Genomic DNA, 18,991 nt, shown 5'->3' with positions numbered 1-18,991 from the left:
ACTGGTCCATCAGGAAGGACAGGCAAAAGCTGACACTGAAGTCCACAGGCAGAATTTCTTCATACTTAGGGAAGCCTCAATTCTGCTCTGAAGACCTTTCAGCTGACAGGGTGGGTCTGGTTCCCTCAGGCCACAGGACAATCTCTTAGGACATTCTTAACATCTGTCCAATGCAGATGTTCACCATACCTGGATGAAGGTGGTACCAAACCTGGGTTAGTGTTGGAATGACCACCTAGGGACTAGATAACCTGCCTGAGCTGACAAATGAAATCTAGTGTCCTATCACTCAGGGGCCACTGACTGCCAGCCTCGTGTCTGAGCCTGAGAGCTAAGGACTCCTGTAGAAAACAGAGTATTCACTTGCATCACACTGCACTTGCAGGAAGGAGATAGATGCTTGCCAATCATGCTACCATCTCACCATTTCTAAGATCTTGAAAACAAGAAAGACCTAGCCAGAAATTCATTGCCTGTCCTTGAGAGATGCAAATCTGAAAATAGATTCAGAGATGAAGGAAGACAGCACACTCCACACAAAGATCTGGGAGCCAGATACATCTGAGTTCAAACCATGGGTTTGTTACCTTGTGAATGTTGGGACCTTCAGTACAATTGTGAATTTTTTTTAAAAAATCCTTTCATCTAGTTATAATTTGCACTTGGTGTAATATGCCTATTCAAATGTGTCAATGAGTTTTAAGTAACTTATAGACCCATGTTATCCTCCCAGTGATAAGACACAGAACATGCTCCTGCTATCTCTGTTGCATGACCTTCCCTGGGGAGTCTATTTTTATTCACTCTCTATAAAAAGGACGATGACAGACGCGGGGGGGGGGGGGGGGGGCGGCGACCCCACTCACCCAGGTTTACCATGGAGAACTGTTAAGTTGTAAGGGTTACTTACAGGAACATGGGTAACATCGAGCAGCTAAACCCACAGAGTCTCCTCTTCCAAGCAACTGTCTATGCCTTACACACCTTCTGGGGACACATGGACTTCTGAGCCTTCTCACTGCACGTGAGACTGTGTTCACAGGTCTGATCTCACAGTGCTCTTGTGTAGATAACCAGAGTTGCCCCAGTTCGAGATGGTAGCAGTCTCACGTGACTTGTTCCCACTCTAGTCCCTCTCTTTGCTAGTTCAAGTCAACTAAGTCTCTCTCTCTTTCTGTCACCGTATACAAATTCATTGATTTAGTATATAACCCAGGTTTGGTACCACATTCATCCAGGGGGATTAATAGTTTCTGAGTATTTATTGAGCACCTTTGGGTACTGAGATAAAGTAGTGAACACAACAGACAAAGATGTTGTAATTAGGCAGAAATGGGAAATTAAAAATATATTAAAATGAGGTACATGGTACCAGCATCTGATAGATGCTACATCAAAAGAGAGGGAGGTGATTAGAGTTGGGGGTGGAGCCTGTTCTGAGTGAGATGTTTGGGGTGAGGGGATCACCTCTCTGGTAAGGTGATCTTTGAGCTGAGATGTCACAGAAGTGGGCACACAAGCAATGTGGACCTTAGGGAGAGGAAACAGCTGACCCGATGGCCCTGAGGTGGGCATGGCTGGAGTCTGAGAAACTCACAGGAATCAGCATGGCTGGAGAGAAGAGACAGTGGGAGGCAGAGCAAGGCAAACAGGGCTGAGGGTAGGTGGGATGGGGATGACAGAGAAAGATAAATGGGGAGCAGGATAGGGTGGAGGTGAGGCATTAGAGCCTGGAGAGAACAGGACAGAGCAAGGCAGATGGAGAGCGGGGTGGGGGTGACAGAAAGGCAGATGGGGAGCAGGGTCCAGTCGGGGTGGAGGTGCTACAGCCTGGAGAGACAAGACAGTGAGGGACAGAGAAAGTTAAATGGAGAACCGGACCCCTACAGTCTGTGACACTGTTAATAGGGAGTCGATAGAGTTTGGGGCAGAGAATACACATTCAATATGGGTTTTTGCTTGTGTTTTATTGTTTTGAGACAGAGCTCCACTATGAAGCCTTGGCTGGCTTGGAACTCAAAGAGATCCACCTGCTTCTGCCTCCTGTGTGCTGGGACCACAGGCTTTTGCCACCATGCCAGGCCAAACGTTTGATACATTTGAAAACACTCCTCTGGTTCTGTGCTGGGCACTAAGTCAAGTGCAGAGCTTATGTAAAGTGCCTGGAATACAGTAGTGTTTAATAGGTTTCAGTTAATTGGAGATTAGCATTGATTCCTATGTATAAATGGGGCTGACTTCTGCTTGTTTTTTAGTGTGTACCTCAAATACATAGTCATACATTTGTTTAATGTGAATTTATGGAGTATAAATATTATAGGTGCTGGGAAATAGAAAATTTCTTTTTAAAAAAAGCCCAAAGCATTAAGATGGATGAGGGGGTAGAGAGAGGTCAAGAGTTTTCACTGATTCCAGCTCTTGGGAGACAGAGGCAGGAGGATCTCTGAAATTTCTAGGCCAGCCTGGACTACAGAGTGAATTTCAGGCCAGCAGGGCTACACAGTGAGGTCCTGTCTCAAATAAATAAAAAGAACAACCAAAAAAGCCATTTTCTTTCTGAACTACTAAAAAAGATCTATATATGCATATATGAAATTTATGTGGCTAGATCTATGCATGTGTATATTACATATATCACATGTCTATGTATATATTTTTTACCTGCTCTTAACATTTTTTAATGATTTACTTATTTTTATTTTTTCTGTGCATCATTGTTGTATATGTATATATGTGTATGTGTATGTCTATGTCTATGTCTGGAACAGGAGTTACAGACAGTTGTGAACAGTCAAGTGGGTGCTGGGAACTGAACCCAGGTCCTCTGGAAGAGCAGCCAGTGCTCTTAATCACTGAGCCATCTCTCCAGCCCTGCTCCTGATATATTAAACAGAGAAAAGTCTGGTTGCTTGCCAAATATCCAGGCAATAACAAAATTTTAAGTGCTTTTTATTCATTTTTTATATATCTGTAGTTTGAGGTGGTTTTTTTTTTTTTTTTTTTTTTGGCTTTTTGAGACAGGGTTTCTCTGTGTAGCTCTGGCTGTCCTGGAACTAACTCTGTAGACCAGGCTGGCCTCGAACTCAGAAATCTGCCTGCCTCTGCCTCCCAGAGTGCTGGGATTAAAGGCGTGCGCCACCACCGCCCGGCATTAGTTTGAGTTTTAAAATTGTATTATTGTTACTATTTTTATGTTTGTGTATCAGATGTGTGCCAGGGCCCATGGAAGCCAGAAGAAGGAATTGGGCTCCCTGGAGCTAAAGTTACAGATACAGACAGCTGTGAGCTGCCTGGGGGCTGAACCCAGGTCTTCTTTAAGAGCACACAGTGCTTTCAAGTACTGAGCTATTATTCCTCCAGCCCATTTGGATTCTTAACAAAAATCATCTATCAATTATTTATCTATTAATCATCTATCACCTACCTATCTACCTATGGTGTACCTGTGTGTGTGTGTGTGTGTGTGCGCGCGCGCGCGTGTGGTGTGTATCATCTTCACACACTATGGCACTTATGTGGAGGTCAAAGGACAACATTGCAAAGTCATATCCCTCTCTCTAGCTGACCTACCTTCTTGTCCACACACTAGACTTTTTTTTAAAAAAAAAGAAACAAACACACACACACACACACACACACACACACACCACCCTTTAAAACTGTAGCTGCAGTTGTGGCTTTCTGGGTATCGTGCCTGATCCTGTTTCCTTTTTTCTTCACTCAAGGAAACCACACATTGTTGAATTCGGTGTCTGTTTTTATGTTGATATTTTTATATTACTACATACAGACCCAGAAAAGATGTGTGGCACTGTTTTGAACACACACATGCATTTAATGTTGGATAATGGATAATCTTAAAAAGCTGCATCTGCAGGGGCACTTTCTGGCCAATGTTGTTTCTTAGTTGTATCAGTTTTTTGTGTATTAAAAGGTAGCTTTGGCCGGGTGCTGGTGGCACACGCCTGTAATCCCAGCACTCTGGGAGGCAGAGGCAGGCGGATTTCTGAGTTCGAGGCCAGCCTGGTCTACAGAGTGAGCTCCAGGAACAGCCAGAGCTATACAGAGAAACCCTGTCTTGAAAAAACCACCACCAACAAAAAACTACCAACAATAACAACAAAAACCCAAACAAAACCCAACAAAAACCAAACAAACAAAAAAACTTAAAAAAAAAAAAAAGGCAGTTTTGGTCTATATGTCCCATCGCCTTTTGGGATAAACCCAGTCCATTCCCTGCTGTTCTACAGATGGTTACTATAAACACCTTAGCAGGTGGTCTCTGGTGCAGAGTGGAATCGCTACGTGAATTTGTCCTTCTTATTAACAGGCTACCTGTTAGATCCAGAAGGACATCGATTTATTTTCTCTCCCTCTACCCCCATGCATCTGAAACTCTCCATGTTGTTAAGCGTATTTCATTACAGTATATTGGCAAGTATCTTTCCTTTATCTACAGTGGAAGATTACAGTAGCTACTGTAAGTCTCTTCATTGTGATACTCCTTACGTTAGCCTATTTAGTCTTTTGAAATATACTTGATTGTATGTTACACATAAAGAACAAGAGACAATAAAGACAAACACATAGAATACCCATCTCCTTTCTAAACTGGAGAGACAAGCAAGCGTCACCCTGTTATTCCTTCCTCACTTGGGGACCATATAATGTGAACAGAATTTGCATTTTGTACAAAGGATGGAAGATATTCCCTCTTATCATTGGAAACTCTAAGAACAGAAGAGTTAAAAGGAAGGCAGAGATGCACAAGAGAGAATAATTAGCATTTGGCAACCTGTCCAGCAGAGTCCTTGAACTTGCTCTTGGAATACAGAAATGACAATATTGAATGATGTCACTTTCTCTCTCTCTCTCTCTCTCTCTCTCTCTCTCTCTCTCTCTCTCTCTCTCTCTCTCTCCTCTCTCTTTTTTTTCTTTTCCCAAGATAGGGTTTCTCTGTGTAGCCCTGGCTGTCCTGGAACTCACTCTGTAGACCAGGCTGGCCTCGAACTCAGAACTCTGCCAGCCTCTGCCTCCTAAGTGCTGGGATTAAAGGTGTGTAACACCACTACCCTCCACCCACCCCCTCAACCTCTCCCCCCACCCCCCACCCCCCGCTTGAATGATGTCACTTTCACATCTCAAAGCACCGGTCTATTTTTATGCAGTGTCTACCTCTGAGACTCAGGAGCACTTGGACGCGCTTACAGCAAGCTCCCCAAAGAGTTTCCCTGTTTGGGGGAGGGAAAAGGCCAGCCGTGCCACTAAATCAGAATTTACACCGTAATGACTGAGGGAATGGAAAGATAATTAGCAAGCATGAGACCATATTTCCATTTTGGTTGAGGACCAGGGGAACATTTAATCCTATGGTGAGAGAGAGGGAACTGGGGAGGAGGAGGGAGGGGGAGGAGGAAGGAGGGAGGGGGAGGAAAAGGGAGGGAGCTGGGAAGGAGGAGGGAGGGAGCTGGGAAGAAGGAGGGATGGAGCTGGGAAGAAGGAGGGAGGGAGCTGGGGAGGAGGAGGGAGGGAGGGGGAGCTGAAATGGGAACCCAGATGGGATAAGAGAATAAACATGTCAGCTTCCTCACGTCTCTTTGCAGTGTCTCAGCATCAACAGAAATCCTCACAATAACTGTATTTTCTCTGCTCTAAGTGGCAGAAAGAAGAGACTATCACAAAGGGATCACAAAGAAATATTCAAGGTAAGAATCATGCCAGATGCAATCATTTCCAAGATCAAAGACAGAAGCCTCTGATTTGGGAGACTTCTTTATACTGGTTGTGAGTTTTCAGAGGCTTGGGCCACCAGAGAAGCAGCCAGTTTGGAAATATTGTGAACTGTCGTCAAGCCTGCTAAACAGTCCCTTTCCCCTTCTCCCACGAGGGCTAATTTTGGTAATGCAACATGGAAATCTGCCTACACATGCATTTACCCACAGAGGTAAGGGCAATCTCATGAGGTCTCTCCCTCCTTTACCTGTATTGTTGCAGATGAGATCTCGCTATGTAGTTTTGGCTGGCCTGAAAACTGACTACCGAACACCAGGGTTACAGGTACGTACCCCCAGACCCAGACTAGCAGCTTTCTTTTCAGTCACACCTGTGATTATACATGGGTAAGAAGTTCTGACAGATCTCTAGAAACAGACATCTTCTTACAGTGCTTTTGAAGATCAAGACTTCTGCTTGGTGGTGGTGGTGGTGGTGGTGGTGGTGGTGGTGGTGGTACACGCCTTTAATCCCAGCACCCAGGAAGCAGAAGCAGGAGGATCTCTGAGTTTGAGGCCAACCTCATCTACAGTGCAAGTTCCAGGACAGCCAGGGCTACACAGAAAAACCCTGTCTCGAAAATCAAAATAAAAAAACAAACAAACAAAAAAGAAAACAATTTGAAAAGTACTTTACTGTGGGCCAACACCCCTTCTCCCCCTTCCTCCTGTTCTTTTTCTTTTTCTCCAAGACCAGGTTCCTTTCTCCTGCTCCTTCATGCTCTTCTTGGAGTCCTGCTGTCACCCCAGGTCACAGTCACTTGCCTGCAGGCCCCCATCAAGCTCATTGCCTCTTCAAGTTCCAGAGAACCTCAGCTTCCTCAGCTTCAAGGGTTTGCTGACCCTAACCCTTGAGAACCAGTGTCTGTAGTGCGAGAGAAACACTCTTAACGTAATGACTTCATTCCTGTCACCCCCAACGGAATGCAGCAGGTGTGCTGACATTTTGTTCACTGGCACTAGAGAAACAGCGTGCTGCTGTTCCAATGTGCCCCAGCTGAATTCTGATAGGGCACTGAGAAACCTGTAAGGTTCTAACACTAGTTATACACACTTATAAAACATGATGGATTTCCTGGCTTCCCCTCACCATGTTTTAAGTAGAACTTAGGTACCTATTGAAAGGGAGCAGTTTGGTTTTTTTCTAGAACAGGTTCTTATTTTACTTAAAAGTAGCTGGAGATTGGAGGGATGGCTCAGCAGTTACGAGCACGGACTGCTCTTCCAGATGACCTGGGGGTCAATTCCTAGCACCCACATGGCAACTAAAACTCTAAGATCTGACACCCTCACACGGACAGACACGCATGCAGGCAAAACACCAACACACATAAAATAAAAATAAATCAGTTAAAAAAAAAAAAACTAGCCGAAGGATTTGAGGTTCCAGATCGCCTTTTCTCCTGGGAAGGCTGTCGCTCTGTGTGTGCCGGTGCATGTTCTCCTGCTTTCAATACAACTTGGCCAAGTGGTAGAAAAATAAAACAAAGCAAAATGTCTAGTAGGGGGCTGTAGAGATGACTCACTGAATAAGGGCACTTGCTGCCAAGGCTGATGCCCTGAGCTGGCTGCCTAGAACCCACGTGGCAGAGAACAGGCTCTCACATGATCTCTGCTCTCTACACATGCACTGTGGTACATATTCTTTCACCCACAGAAATGCACACCCACACATAAACGTGTAAATTTAAGACAATGTGACAGGTTGACGAGGACAGTTGTCGAGCAAGGTCTGTGATCACTTAGGAGGCTGACTCAGCAGGGGCGTCAAGAGTCCTGTGGCACCCTGCTACAAGTGAAACCCTTTCAAGATATCAACAGACGTGGCATGTGGCTCAGTGGTAGAAGCCCTGTGCAGTGCAGGCAAGGCCCAGTGTAACATGCAAACAGAAAACCAAAACAAAGCACAATCAGCCGATGAGTTACGAAATGCTACAAAGCTCTTTTCATATTTGGCACAGTCGTTTTCATTTCCAGCACACAGGCAAGTGATTTGCCACTGAGCCATATCCCCAGCCTTGGAAAAAACATGTCGAAAAGGAGTGCCCTTTATGTTTACCCTGATTCTTCCCAGCCTCTCTTTTGCCTGTAAACATCAGGACACTGATTGCTATTTAGAACTGGTGTGTTGTGTACAAAAGCACCATCACATTCCCATTCCCCAGTTAAGAAGCATCTAGATGTGTTATGCAGTGTCACCAACAACATTTTCTGTCCAAGACTTCTGCTGTGACCATGCAGATTATCCCAAACCATCCACTGGTGTGTGTGGGGACTCTGGAGAGAAAGGAAGAGAACAGAAGAAGAGGCGGGGAGAAGGAGGTCTGTCTTGTGGCTGCTTAGATCAGAGGGCTTATCTACTAAGTGGTGACATGACTGCTGTGGGCAGCCCTCAGTGGGAACTCTGAACGTGGAACTTCCATTTCCTTTACGAAGACACTTCCGGGCTGCTTCTGTTCTCCCCAAACTAAGGTGGGTTTAGAAAGGACATTGCAAAGTTGGTCGCCTGTGATGGTTTGTATATGCTCTGCCCAGGGAGTGGCCATTATTAGAAGGTGTGGTCCTGTTGGAGTAGGTGTGTCATTGTGGGTGTGGGCTTTAAGACCCTCATTCTTGCTGCCTGGAAGTCAGTATTTTGCTAGCGGCCTTCAGATGAAGATGTAGAACTCTCAGCTCCTCCTGCACCTTGCCTTCCTGGACGCTGCCATGCTCCCACCTTGATGATAATGGACTGAACCTCTGAACCTGTGAGCCAGCCCCATTTAAATGTTGTCCTTACAAGAGTTGCCTTGGTCATGGTGTCTGTTCACAGCAGTAAACCCCTCAGACATCATCTCAAATGACCTCAGAAAAATGTCATCAATCAGGGACTCTGTCAGAACATGGTCCAAGAATGGAGTCGTGTGCGGAGAATCCTGAGTGCTTGTGAGAAACGCCAAGAAAACAAGTCTTGTGACCTCAGTTCTTCAAAACACAGAATTGTTCTTGGAATGTGTTTTCATTCTCTTCCCAGGTATAGTGGATAGGAGTAAGTTTACTTCAGATTATTCATTAAAACTGGTTATTGTTGTTTAGATGCCTCTATGAGAAACGCATTTTGCTCCTTGCGGTTTGTCTCTGTGGTTGCACACCCTCCTTATGTGACTCCTCTTCTCCCTCAGCATATAAACTGTCTGAGGTTCTTATGAGGTCCTCCTCATTCTTAGGCTCCATTCTCTCAGGCCCGAAGGCTTCCAGAGCAGTGACAAGACTCCACAGAAGGAAAGGTTTCGTAGGTATAGTTGTGGGGAATTCTCTCATGCCACCTCATCCCAGTGGGAAATGCGCCGGCTAACTGGGACACTAACTGAACAAAGCAGACGTGAACAGGGTGTGGCTGAAGATTTTATAAGGGAAGCCGAGGCCGAGTGGCCAACGTGCACACTGAGAACAGTGATGACACTGTGCGCCACAAGTCCCACGTGTCAGTCAAATACGTTTAAGACCACAGAAGGGCGTCTGACTGGGGACAAAGATGACAAAATGCATCTTTTGCTCTTTTCCACTTTGTCCTGGACACAAAGGCACTGATGTGGGCTTTGTTCTGGGATGAAGTCTGACATTCCTTCTTGGACCTACCCGATCATTAACACAGAGAGAACAATCCTGCCTGCAACCACTCCTACCACGTTCTGAAAGGAGTGATCCTTCTTGTCACCCAACAGAAGAAGAAAGCAATATAAAGGCTGTCACACTGATTGAGGCCTTTATTTGCTAATCATCACTTTTCCTTATTTATTTTTACCTTCTCAGTGTTAAATAATTGTAATAAATACTACCAGGGCATATGGCTTCTATTTGACAATATCCGCCAATATTTGAAATATAGCTATCCTTTGAGCCAGGATTACATTCTTTAGAGTTTATTGAGCAGATAAACTGGCAGATGTGGAAAACAATGCTTCTCTGAAAATAACCTTGACAATGTTATATAAAATGCCCAAAGACTAGAAACAGGGTCAGTGGGAAAACAGCTCGGTGGGAAGGCATTTGCCGACCACTTGAGAGGCTTCAGAGTTGATCCTTCTCAATACTGAAAGCAAAGCAAAACAAAAAGCCAGCAGAGAAGAGATGATGTAAATATTCATCAGCAGAGAGATGGCTACATTAACACACACACAGACATACACACACACACACACACACACACACACACACACACGGGATACTAGGCAACCACTGCTTAAAAAGCAGATCTCTAAGTACTGAGCACTATTAATGAAAGATGTAGATAGGTACTGCCTGGGAGGGCAGGGCCAGGACACAGTCTCGTCTATGTGTAAAGCATCTCTAGAAGGATGTAAAGATTACTGGTGATACATGAACCTTGGGGGAGAGCTAGACAGGTGAGAGACAAGGGCAAGAGGAAAACTCACGCTTCACATCACCCCTTTAAATGCAGTTCAGCTGCGATGTATGTAAATCTTTTCTAAGTTGTGATGTATGAAAGTCATGTCCAAGGTTTAAATTATTGCTTAAAGGAAATAAGAACACATCTGAAAGACAAAACCAAGGCATTGCATGAAATTACGGTTTACAGAAACAGAAGGAAATGGGCTATGCATTTAGGGTCTGGTCTTCACCATTGCCATGAACTGTGAAACTGTTAGGCTTCTCTAATTTGTTGAAGCATTGGGGTGCTACTCCTTCCACTGTACAGCAACGGGAAGTACTAACATGGATGGAGGAAGGATTAAGGAATCATGACTAATTCTGAACAGCCTCTAAACTGCTTGTCTTTACCTCTTTTCTGGCTTCATTGGTCTCTGGGTACATAACACCCCAAGAAGGCCCTGAATTGTTCCTCTGATTTCTAATGCTTTGATCACAAAATGTTTTCAATGAACATTTGTGAGTCTTTTGTCTAACCAGCATGGAAAACTATGAACCATGAACCATGGAAAAGGGGGGAGGGGCAAGCGATCATTTTGTTAGAAAAGCCAGTGGTGGCAGATGGCATGGTAACCACTTAAAATTCTATGGTGTAATGACAGGATTATTGAATAAACTAGGGTTAGGTTAAAAAAAAGAGAGAGAGAAAGATGCTTAATACATACATTTGTACTATAATTTATTTGAACACATTATAAACTTATTTGCTTTCTCTACCACAGTGTGAGGATTTAGGATTGCCATTTCCATTTTCATCAGTTCTAGGGCCAGTATGTGTTGGGTGTTATATAGTATTTGGACTAAAAAACAGAAGTTCAAAACAATTTATCTAAAATGGTAATTTTGTTTTTTTCTGATTAGAGATCTTCCCACACATGTAAATACTATTCATAGTTTCAGGGCATTCATGGGATATCTACCCTCTGCCTTATTCATCCAGGAAATCAGAGATTCTAGACTAAGAAGTTATAGGGTTTAGGGGTTAAGGATGTAGCTCAGTAAGAGGGTACTTGTTGGTCTGGCAGAAGTGAAGTGTGCAACTTGCCACAGGACAGCCTTTTAAAACACGGGAACCTCAGGGTTCATGAGAAAATGCCTCCATGACATCCCTGTCGACAACCCTGTCAGGCATTTTCTTAGCAAGTGATTGATGTGGGAGGGCTCAGCCCATTGTGGGTGACGCCACCCCTGGGCTGGTGGTCCTGGGTTCTATGAGAAAGCAAGCTGAGCAGGCCATGGGGAGCAAGCCAGTAAGCAGCACCCCTCCATGGCCTCTGCGTCAGCTCCTGCCTTCAGGTTCTGGTCCTGCTTGAGATCATATCCTAACTTCCTTTGATGATCAGTGATGTGGAAATATAAGCCAAATAAAGCCTTTCCTCTCCAAGTTGCTTTTCATGGTGTTTTATCACAGTATGGTAACCCTAACTAAGATGTGAATACCCAGATTCAATACCCAATATAGAGGGAAAAATCTTATCTTTAGAATACACAGGCACAGAGAGGAAAACCTCTAGAACCATTTTAAACAATTTTATGTACATATATTGTCTTAGTTACTGTCTTATTGCAGTTCAGAGACACCATGACCAAGGCAACTCATAAAGAAAAGTGTTTGTTTAATCAGAGACTTGCTTACAGTTTCAGAGGCTTAGTCCATTTTCATTATGGAGAGGAGCAAGGGTGTACAGAGGCAGACATGGCGCTGGATAAGGAGCTCTCGAGAGTTCTACATCCGGATCCCCAGGCAGCATGGGAAGAGAGAACTGGGCCTGGTAGGGGCGTTTGAAACCTCACAGCCCTCTCCCAGTGATACAGTCCTCTGAAAAGGCCACAAGGGCTCCAACAAGGCCACACCTCCTAATCCTTCTCAAATAGTGCCACTCTGAGGACTAAGCACTCAAATAAATGAGCCTTTGGGGGCCACTCACAGTCAAACCACCACACACACACATTTGGTTATTTTCAACCCACTACCCTTTCACACCCTCCCACTCCTGCTGAGCCCTCCCAACAAGGCCTCTCCTAACCTCATCCCTTTTCACTGTTTTGTTGCATGTATACCACTGAACCACCCTACATAGCAGGATTCACTTAGACATGAAACTGCCTTGTGTGGAGTCTGCATGGGGTGGGTAGAAACTCTGTAAGGGAAGACAAGTAACTGTGATTTATGTTGAAGAGATTTCATCTCTAATTTGGCCATAGATAACTGCTAAGTCTTCCATCCTTATTTCCAAACAACAGACTTTCTCATTGCTGTGAGCAAATACAGGAAAGTTCAAAGAAGGGGCTAAGAGTTGGGGGTGGAGGGTGGGGCAATGACTTCAGAAGACCCAGTCTAATGGGAAAGGGAGGTTGTGGTGACACAGAGCCACTCACACCACAGCCATCAGGAAGCAGAGGCCTGCTCTTCAGGTTTCCTTCTTCCATTTTATTACATGAAGGCTCTAAGGATACTGAATAAAGGTCTTCCCTCTCTTAATTCACCTTGGAAATTGTTTCTTGTAGACACAACTAGAGGTTACCTTAATCTATCAGGGGTTCTTGAATCAATCAACTTGACTACTGATGTTTAACTATTATGTCCAATAGAAGTTATGCAGACTAACTACAGATGACTTTGACACTAACTATAAACCATCTGTCTGTAGCATGAGGGAAACTATACTATGTTGATGACTTTTCTATTTGTGTATGGTACATGCGCTCTGTGCACATTCATGTGCATTTGTGGGGGCCAGATTACATGTAGAGGCCAGAGATTGATATTGGTCATATTTCTCTTATGTTTTGAGACTGGTCCTCTACACCGAGCTGTGGTTCACCAATTTGTCTAGGCTACCAACCTCTTCCAGTTCCCTCTTCAAAGGCTTTGTGCCTCCCACAGGTCCCTCCCTTTATGTGCTAAACAGTGAGTTGCTACTGAAATTTGGCCAGAAAACTGCCAAGACTTTTGTTTGCCAAGTAACACTATCCAAGTGAGTTTATACCTCTATCTAATAATGGGATTTGATTAATTTTATGTATGTCTTAGTAGAGGAATCTTTTAATTTTAATAACTTTAATATATAACTATTTTAGCTGTTACTTATAAGTTAATACTTTAGTGGAGTTTCTTGCTTTTAGCCAAAGGACTTGAAATTGTCCTTCTTTATTCAACAGCTAGGAATCCACTTAGCCAAAGTCCTATCTCTCAGCCACAAAGGTGTCATGTCAGCAGAGATACCAGGTATCTCAATGGACACGGTGAGTGCGTTAAAACTTTCTTAGGCAAACAGCTTCTCTGATGACAAATGCTGCAGACATTGTACCATGGGAAGAACATTTTAGAGCAGCCTCTGGGTATCTGAAAATAGCTGGTGGAAAAGCTCAAGAACAGAGGGAGAACAACAGCTGAACAGCTGAACCGAACCTGTACCTTAGGAGGAAATGGAACATGCAGGACAAGCAGAGAGTGGCAGCATCCACCTATAAACACAGCACAGGGTGTGTGTGTGGGGGTGTTGTGTGGCTGACATTGTGCCTTTGCTCTGCTGTAGATACAAGCTTTACCATTAAAATACAAAAGCAATGTGAGCTCATTCTGGTGGACAGTGAAGTAACTTTATTGTGTGCAGTCTTTTACACACCAGCTATTAGCTTTTCCAAGTAATATTTATGATAAAGTTATTTTGACAGAGACACACTGGGCAATAATAGAAAAAGAAGAGAGCTTTTTTTCCTTCCCTTTTTTTGTCTGAAAGTAGAAAACAAAAATGGGGGTGGGGTCAGATGTGAGAAGCTTCCAGAGGTTCCTACCACCACCACCAGCATAAAAACAGCTGGGAGAGCACAGCACTTGCTGGCATGGGTGAAGAAGCAGGAGGTTTGATGCCCAGCCCTGCAAAAATCAAATCAACCTACATAAACAAAGGGCTTCCCTGCTGTGTACCAGTTCTTGGTACTCTATATAACTTTATTACACGACATAATATTTTATTTAACACAAAGTCCACTTGGTCTAAAGAGCAGACAGGCTCTAATTTCGTTGCCTGCCAGGAAAGTCATTCCTCAGGTATGTGCTGAGAAACAACTCAAAGAGCGGTGGAGAGTGCGTTCACGGCTCACTTACACTTCCTGCTCTCTCCTACTTGGCTTCCTTTCTGAGCAGACTCCCAGGGCTAAAATAATGCTGTGAGCTCACTCCTCTGCTGCTGAGCTGGAAACATAGGTCCCAGGAAAAGGAGTTAGAGAGCTGGATGTTCACTTAGCAGTCGCCATATGAAGCAGACTGCTGAAGGGCCTTTTCCTCCAGCTTGGCTGCCCACGGAACACTCGGGAGCAGCTGTTCTCAGACACTCCGCTCCAACCCACTCTTGTGGAGTTTCAAAAACTAAGTTCCAGTGCATGTCATCCCTCCCTGACACTTCAACACACTGTGACTACGGGGTCTACCCACCACTGTCAGGGAGGCGAGGTCAGAATCCTTGGTAGAAAATGAGAACTGAGCTGATTGAGGAAGCTCACACCTGAGACCCTAAGGCTTGGAAGGCTGAAGCAGGGGAATTACCAGGAGTTCCAGGCTAATCTGGTTCCACGGTGAGATGGTGCCTCAAACAAACAAAATAAAAAAAAAAATATAAGCAAGCTGGGCGGTGGTGGCGTATGCCTGTAATGCCAGCACTTGGGAGGCAGAGGCAGGCAGATTTCTGAGTTTAAAGCCAGCCTGGTTTATAGAGTGAGTTCCAGGACAGTCAGTGTTATACAGAGAAACCCTGTCTCAGAAAACAAAACAAAACAAAACAAAAAAAAAGCAAAATAAACAGAAACAAATACATAGCAAATACTAAAAGGAACAAGAACCCAAAAGATGCCCGAGTTCCTCTGCTATTCTCACTGTGACTGCAACCGAAGACTTGACATTTGAGCTTCTAGTGCAAGACACAAAACTTATTTATATATTAGTCCAGTTAAAACAAAATTAAAAAATATTATCTAAATAATGATATTATTAACTTTAGAAATGAAACCACAAATCTAAGTGGAGATATCTAAGTAAGTGTGCTAGGAAGCCAAGGACCACGGAGCTCACTATGAAAGACAGACAGACTGAAGCACACCCTGCTCGCCTTGACACATACAGGCCCATGGTCGCTCAGCGGCGAGGCACAGGGTCCAGGTTGACGCAGGGTTCTGAGAAAATATTTCCTAGAGAGAATGTGATGACTCATTCATCAGTCCAGAAATCTCATGTATAAAACTTCAAGATATAAGAAGGATCAAATTATATCATGTATGTGATTCAATTTAAAATGTCTTAGCCCTCTTACATTATATTATCTGGATTATAACAGTAAAAAAAATCAAATTACATTCATATGAAACTTTTATCAAAAGAAATCAAATCCATTTTTATGAAACTTTATAGTACAATTATTTTTAGTGGGTCTTTTCTTAGGTCACAGTATTTATAATTCCATTTACATCTGTATAATTTTTAAAATTAAAAAACAAAAGCAAATCAATAGAAATCTAAGTTTTCATTTGTAAAACTCCCTTCAGTCTCCAGGCGGGCACCACATGGTGTGTTGACTTGTCCTCCAGACATGGACAGCTCCCAGGGTCGCTGCTTTACGAAGCGTTCAGGCCTCGACTCATTAGGAATGCTTTTTGGTTTGGCTCACGTTGCAAGAAATTCTGGAGCATGTCCATGCCGTCCAGGGACCCCCCAGGCTTCAGGATTAGGTTTCTGTATTTCATTCCAACCTAATAAAAGAAAACATCATGCCTAATAACTCACGGGCATAGCAATCCTCCAGATCCCCAGACACAAGGGAGAGAGAGGTGAGGGGAGAGAAGGGGGCTGCAGCTTTCCACAAGTCTAGACACAAGTCTCCTCTGCCCACACTGCAGCTCGCTCCTTCCTTCCTGTAGTTAAGAGATTTGGCGCTTCAGCCTCAGGTCTGAATTCCCTGTTGACTATTAATTATTGTCTCCTGTCCTTAGATACTCAGCTGTGAGCTGAGAATGAAGGCAGGCAGGGACACCAAACAGCCAAACAGAACCCAGTTTGCTACTGCCAGTTAGCCCAGTTCCAACGTGATTCAGAAGGGTGAGCAGGGCAAGTGTTCCAGAGACTATGGCTGCATGTGCTTCGGAGCAGGACCACGGTTACTGTCAAATGTCCTCAGGTATTTATAAGGGGCTCACAACAACAACAACAAACCTCTACAAAGAAACCTAAGCAACATCCTTGGTCAAATGACAAGCGTTTCTGAGGGGTCAGAAGTAGAAGGACAGAAGTCTTTAGAGAGGGAAGTCTGGAATTTTAAAACAAACCACAGCTCCTTTGTTTTTATTCACATAAACACACGGGCAGATATGTTGAAAGAGAACAGCTGCTGCCCAGCGTCACGTGAGCACAGCTCCATTGTCTCAGATGCTCCACTGGTCCTAATTCTAGATGTGCATACAAAATAAACGGATACTGCTCACGTTTATATGTATTATGTGATCTGACCAATAGGAATGATAATCCTTTTGGGTACAGGAAGAACTAGAGAATTGCCAGAGATTAAAGTAGTTTCAGTTTGGACTGAAAACAAGATATTGCTTGTTGTAGCCATCAGTCTTAATCCTATGTAAAACAAAATATGAGTGAAATCCACTAAGTTGTACAGCAGCACATCTAGCTAACACCCTACAAGAGCCATGAAGGAAAACTTTGGGGTTGTCTTTGTGCATAAGCAGGAGTCCTGTGTAACCTACGAATCATCTAGCTAATTCATCCAATCTTTTGATGTTGTGACAGCTATAATCAACATTTATAAAGTTTACGCCTAAGAACCATGCAATGGCGTTAGCAAGAAAAAATGCCAAACAAAACAAAACAAACACCCTCAAAACCTTTAGGTAAGTTGGTGCTCTTGCTTTGGGCTGTCCCATCCACAGCTATGCTCAGCTGTAAGCAGTCCAGTGTGCTAAGCTGCTCACCCCTGGTGCAAGCTCACATTTAATACTCTGAATCCTACTAAGGAGTAAGAAATTAAAGCTAGTGTTAATTTAAACTCTCAGGAAGCAAGGCCAATAGGATTCTGAAATGCATATTTAACTTCTCTATCACCAACATATAAAAAATATTTAAAAGTGAAATTAGTATCTTTGGGTCTCAGGTTGGCTTCAGACTTGCTACACAAGGGATGATTGTGGTCCTCTGACCCTTCTGTCTTTACCTCCAAGGGCTGGGGTGACGGGCACGAGCCACTATTCCTGCTTCATACTGCACTGGGGATTGAGTTCAGGCCAAGTATAGGCCATCTACTAACTGAGAAATACCTCTCCAATCTCATGAAATTCATAAATGTTTGTTTTAACATTTTAAGCAAGACACAGTGGGGTGTACCTGTGCTCCATTCTATTGGGGGGCTGGGGGACGTGTCACTTGAACTCCATTGTAACCACAATGTTATCATTTCAACATGTACTCCCCCCCTCCTCCACACACAGGGGTTCTCTTTATAGCCCTGGCTGTCCTTAAACTTGCTCTGTAGACCAGGCTGGCCTTGCAGCTCAGAGCTCTGCCTGGCTCTGCCTGGGACTAAAGGTGTGCCCCACTCAGCATGTAGCATTTTTATACGCCATTGAGTTTTGCTGTTTGCTGTGCTCTCCACTGACAGCAAACCCGCCCTGGCCTCACGAGCTGCCCAGAGCTCTGCATTGCTACTGTGTACACAGACTCAGGCCCGGAGTGTGCTGGTGTTTAGGGGGTGTGAAAACAGCCTCATACAGCGCTGGGAGGGAGCACAGCGATCATGTGGCTTCATTTATAAGCATCTTAAAAGAAGGGCCTGCAGCCACTGCTACTGGTCTTCTTATTAATTGTGCCAATGAGGATTTGGAGCTGGGCGTGTCATTCTGATATGCTGAAGCAAATATTAACAAATTTAAAAAATTTTTCTTACATGGTCAGCAGTAATACCACCCTTCCAACAGTAATTGACTGGCTGTCCTTGTCATAGGCTCCGTCATTCTAAGAAGTATATCAGAGCTCCTTAGTCCAAACAGACCCTCATTTCCTTCCCCCACCCTCACTGTTCAATGTGTTTCAGTATGATTACTGTTTTGCATTAGTGTGTGGAGCAAGGAAGGCCTGTGCTCTCTGGTACAGTGGTATTATACAGCACAGACAATGCAAGTTAGATTTCTAGAATTACAACAATATTTAAAGCCTTGTATTAAGGAAAACTTCAAATATATCCTAAGAGCAGAGCACACAGGATAATGACCCATTCATCTATACCCCACCCTCAATAATGGGTCATGAGGTGACACACAGCATCAGCTCCTGGGATCTACATAAATCAAATTCAAGGGTCTCTGAATGCTAAGCAAGCAGTCACCAAACTGAGCTACATCCTCAATGGCCCATTATTATTATTGTTGTTATTGTTATTTTTGAGACAGGAATTATAATGTATAACTTTGTCTCTGATTCTTATAGTCTTGCCTCAGCCTGCCAAGTAGTGAGATTACAAGTGTGTCCCATTACACCTCGCAATAATTAGTATTTTTCCACAGATATTCCTTGTTTAAGCTCTGTACATTATATATACCATTGTTTATTACAAAGCATGGTGGCACATGCCTTTGATTCCAACAGAATCAGGCAGATATCTGAGTTTGAGGCTAGCCTCAGCTAAAAAAAAAGCATTTATACTTCAGATATTACAGAAAAAGAACAAAATATTAAGACATCACCCAAGATGCAACATATGACAAGGTTCTCCACCACCTCTGTAAGTTTAGTAGGG

At 43.8% G+C, this 18,991-nt stretch overlaps 1 protein-coding gene across 1 annotated transcript in view; it reads right to left on the bottom strand.

Annotated features, from left to right (window-relative positions):
- Positions 1-13,783: 13,783 nt before the first annotated feature.
- Positions 13,784-18,991, bottom strand: part of Nln (neurolysin) — a 102,409-nt gene continuing 97,201 nt past the window's right edge. Inside the window, exon 13 of the mRNA XM_052159678.1 lies at positions 13,784-15,947. Within this exon, the coding sequence (XP_052015638.1) occupies positions 15,813-15,947 (135 nt within the window). The 3' untranslated portion in view covers positions 13,784-15,812. The remainder of the gene's footprint in view (positions 15,948-18,991) is intronic.

This window comes from Apodemus sylvaticus, chromosome 16, assembly GCF_947179515.1.
Source record: "Apodemus sylvaticus chromosome 16, mApoSyl1.1, whole genome shotgun sequence".
Taxonomy (NCBI): Eukaryota; Metazoa; Chordata; class Mammalia; order Rodentia; family Muridae; genus Apodemus; species Apodemus sylvaticus.
Note: the sequence above shows the minus strand (reverse complement) of the source record. Positions and strands in the feature narration are given on the sequence as shown.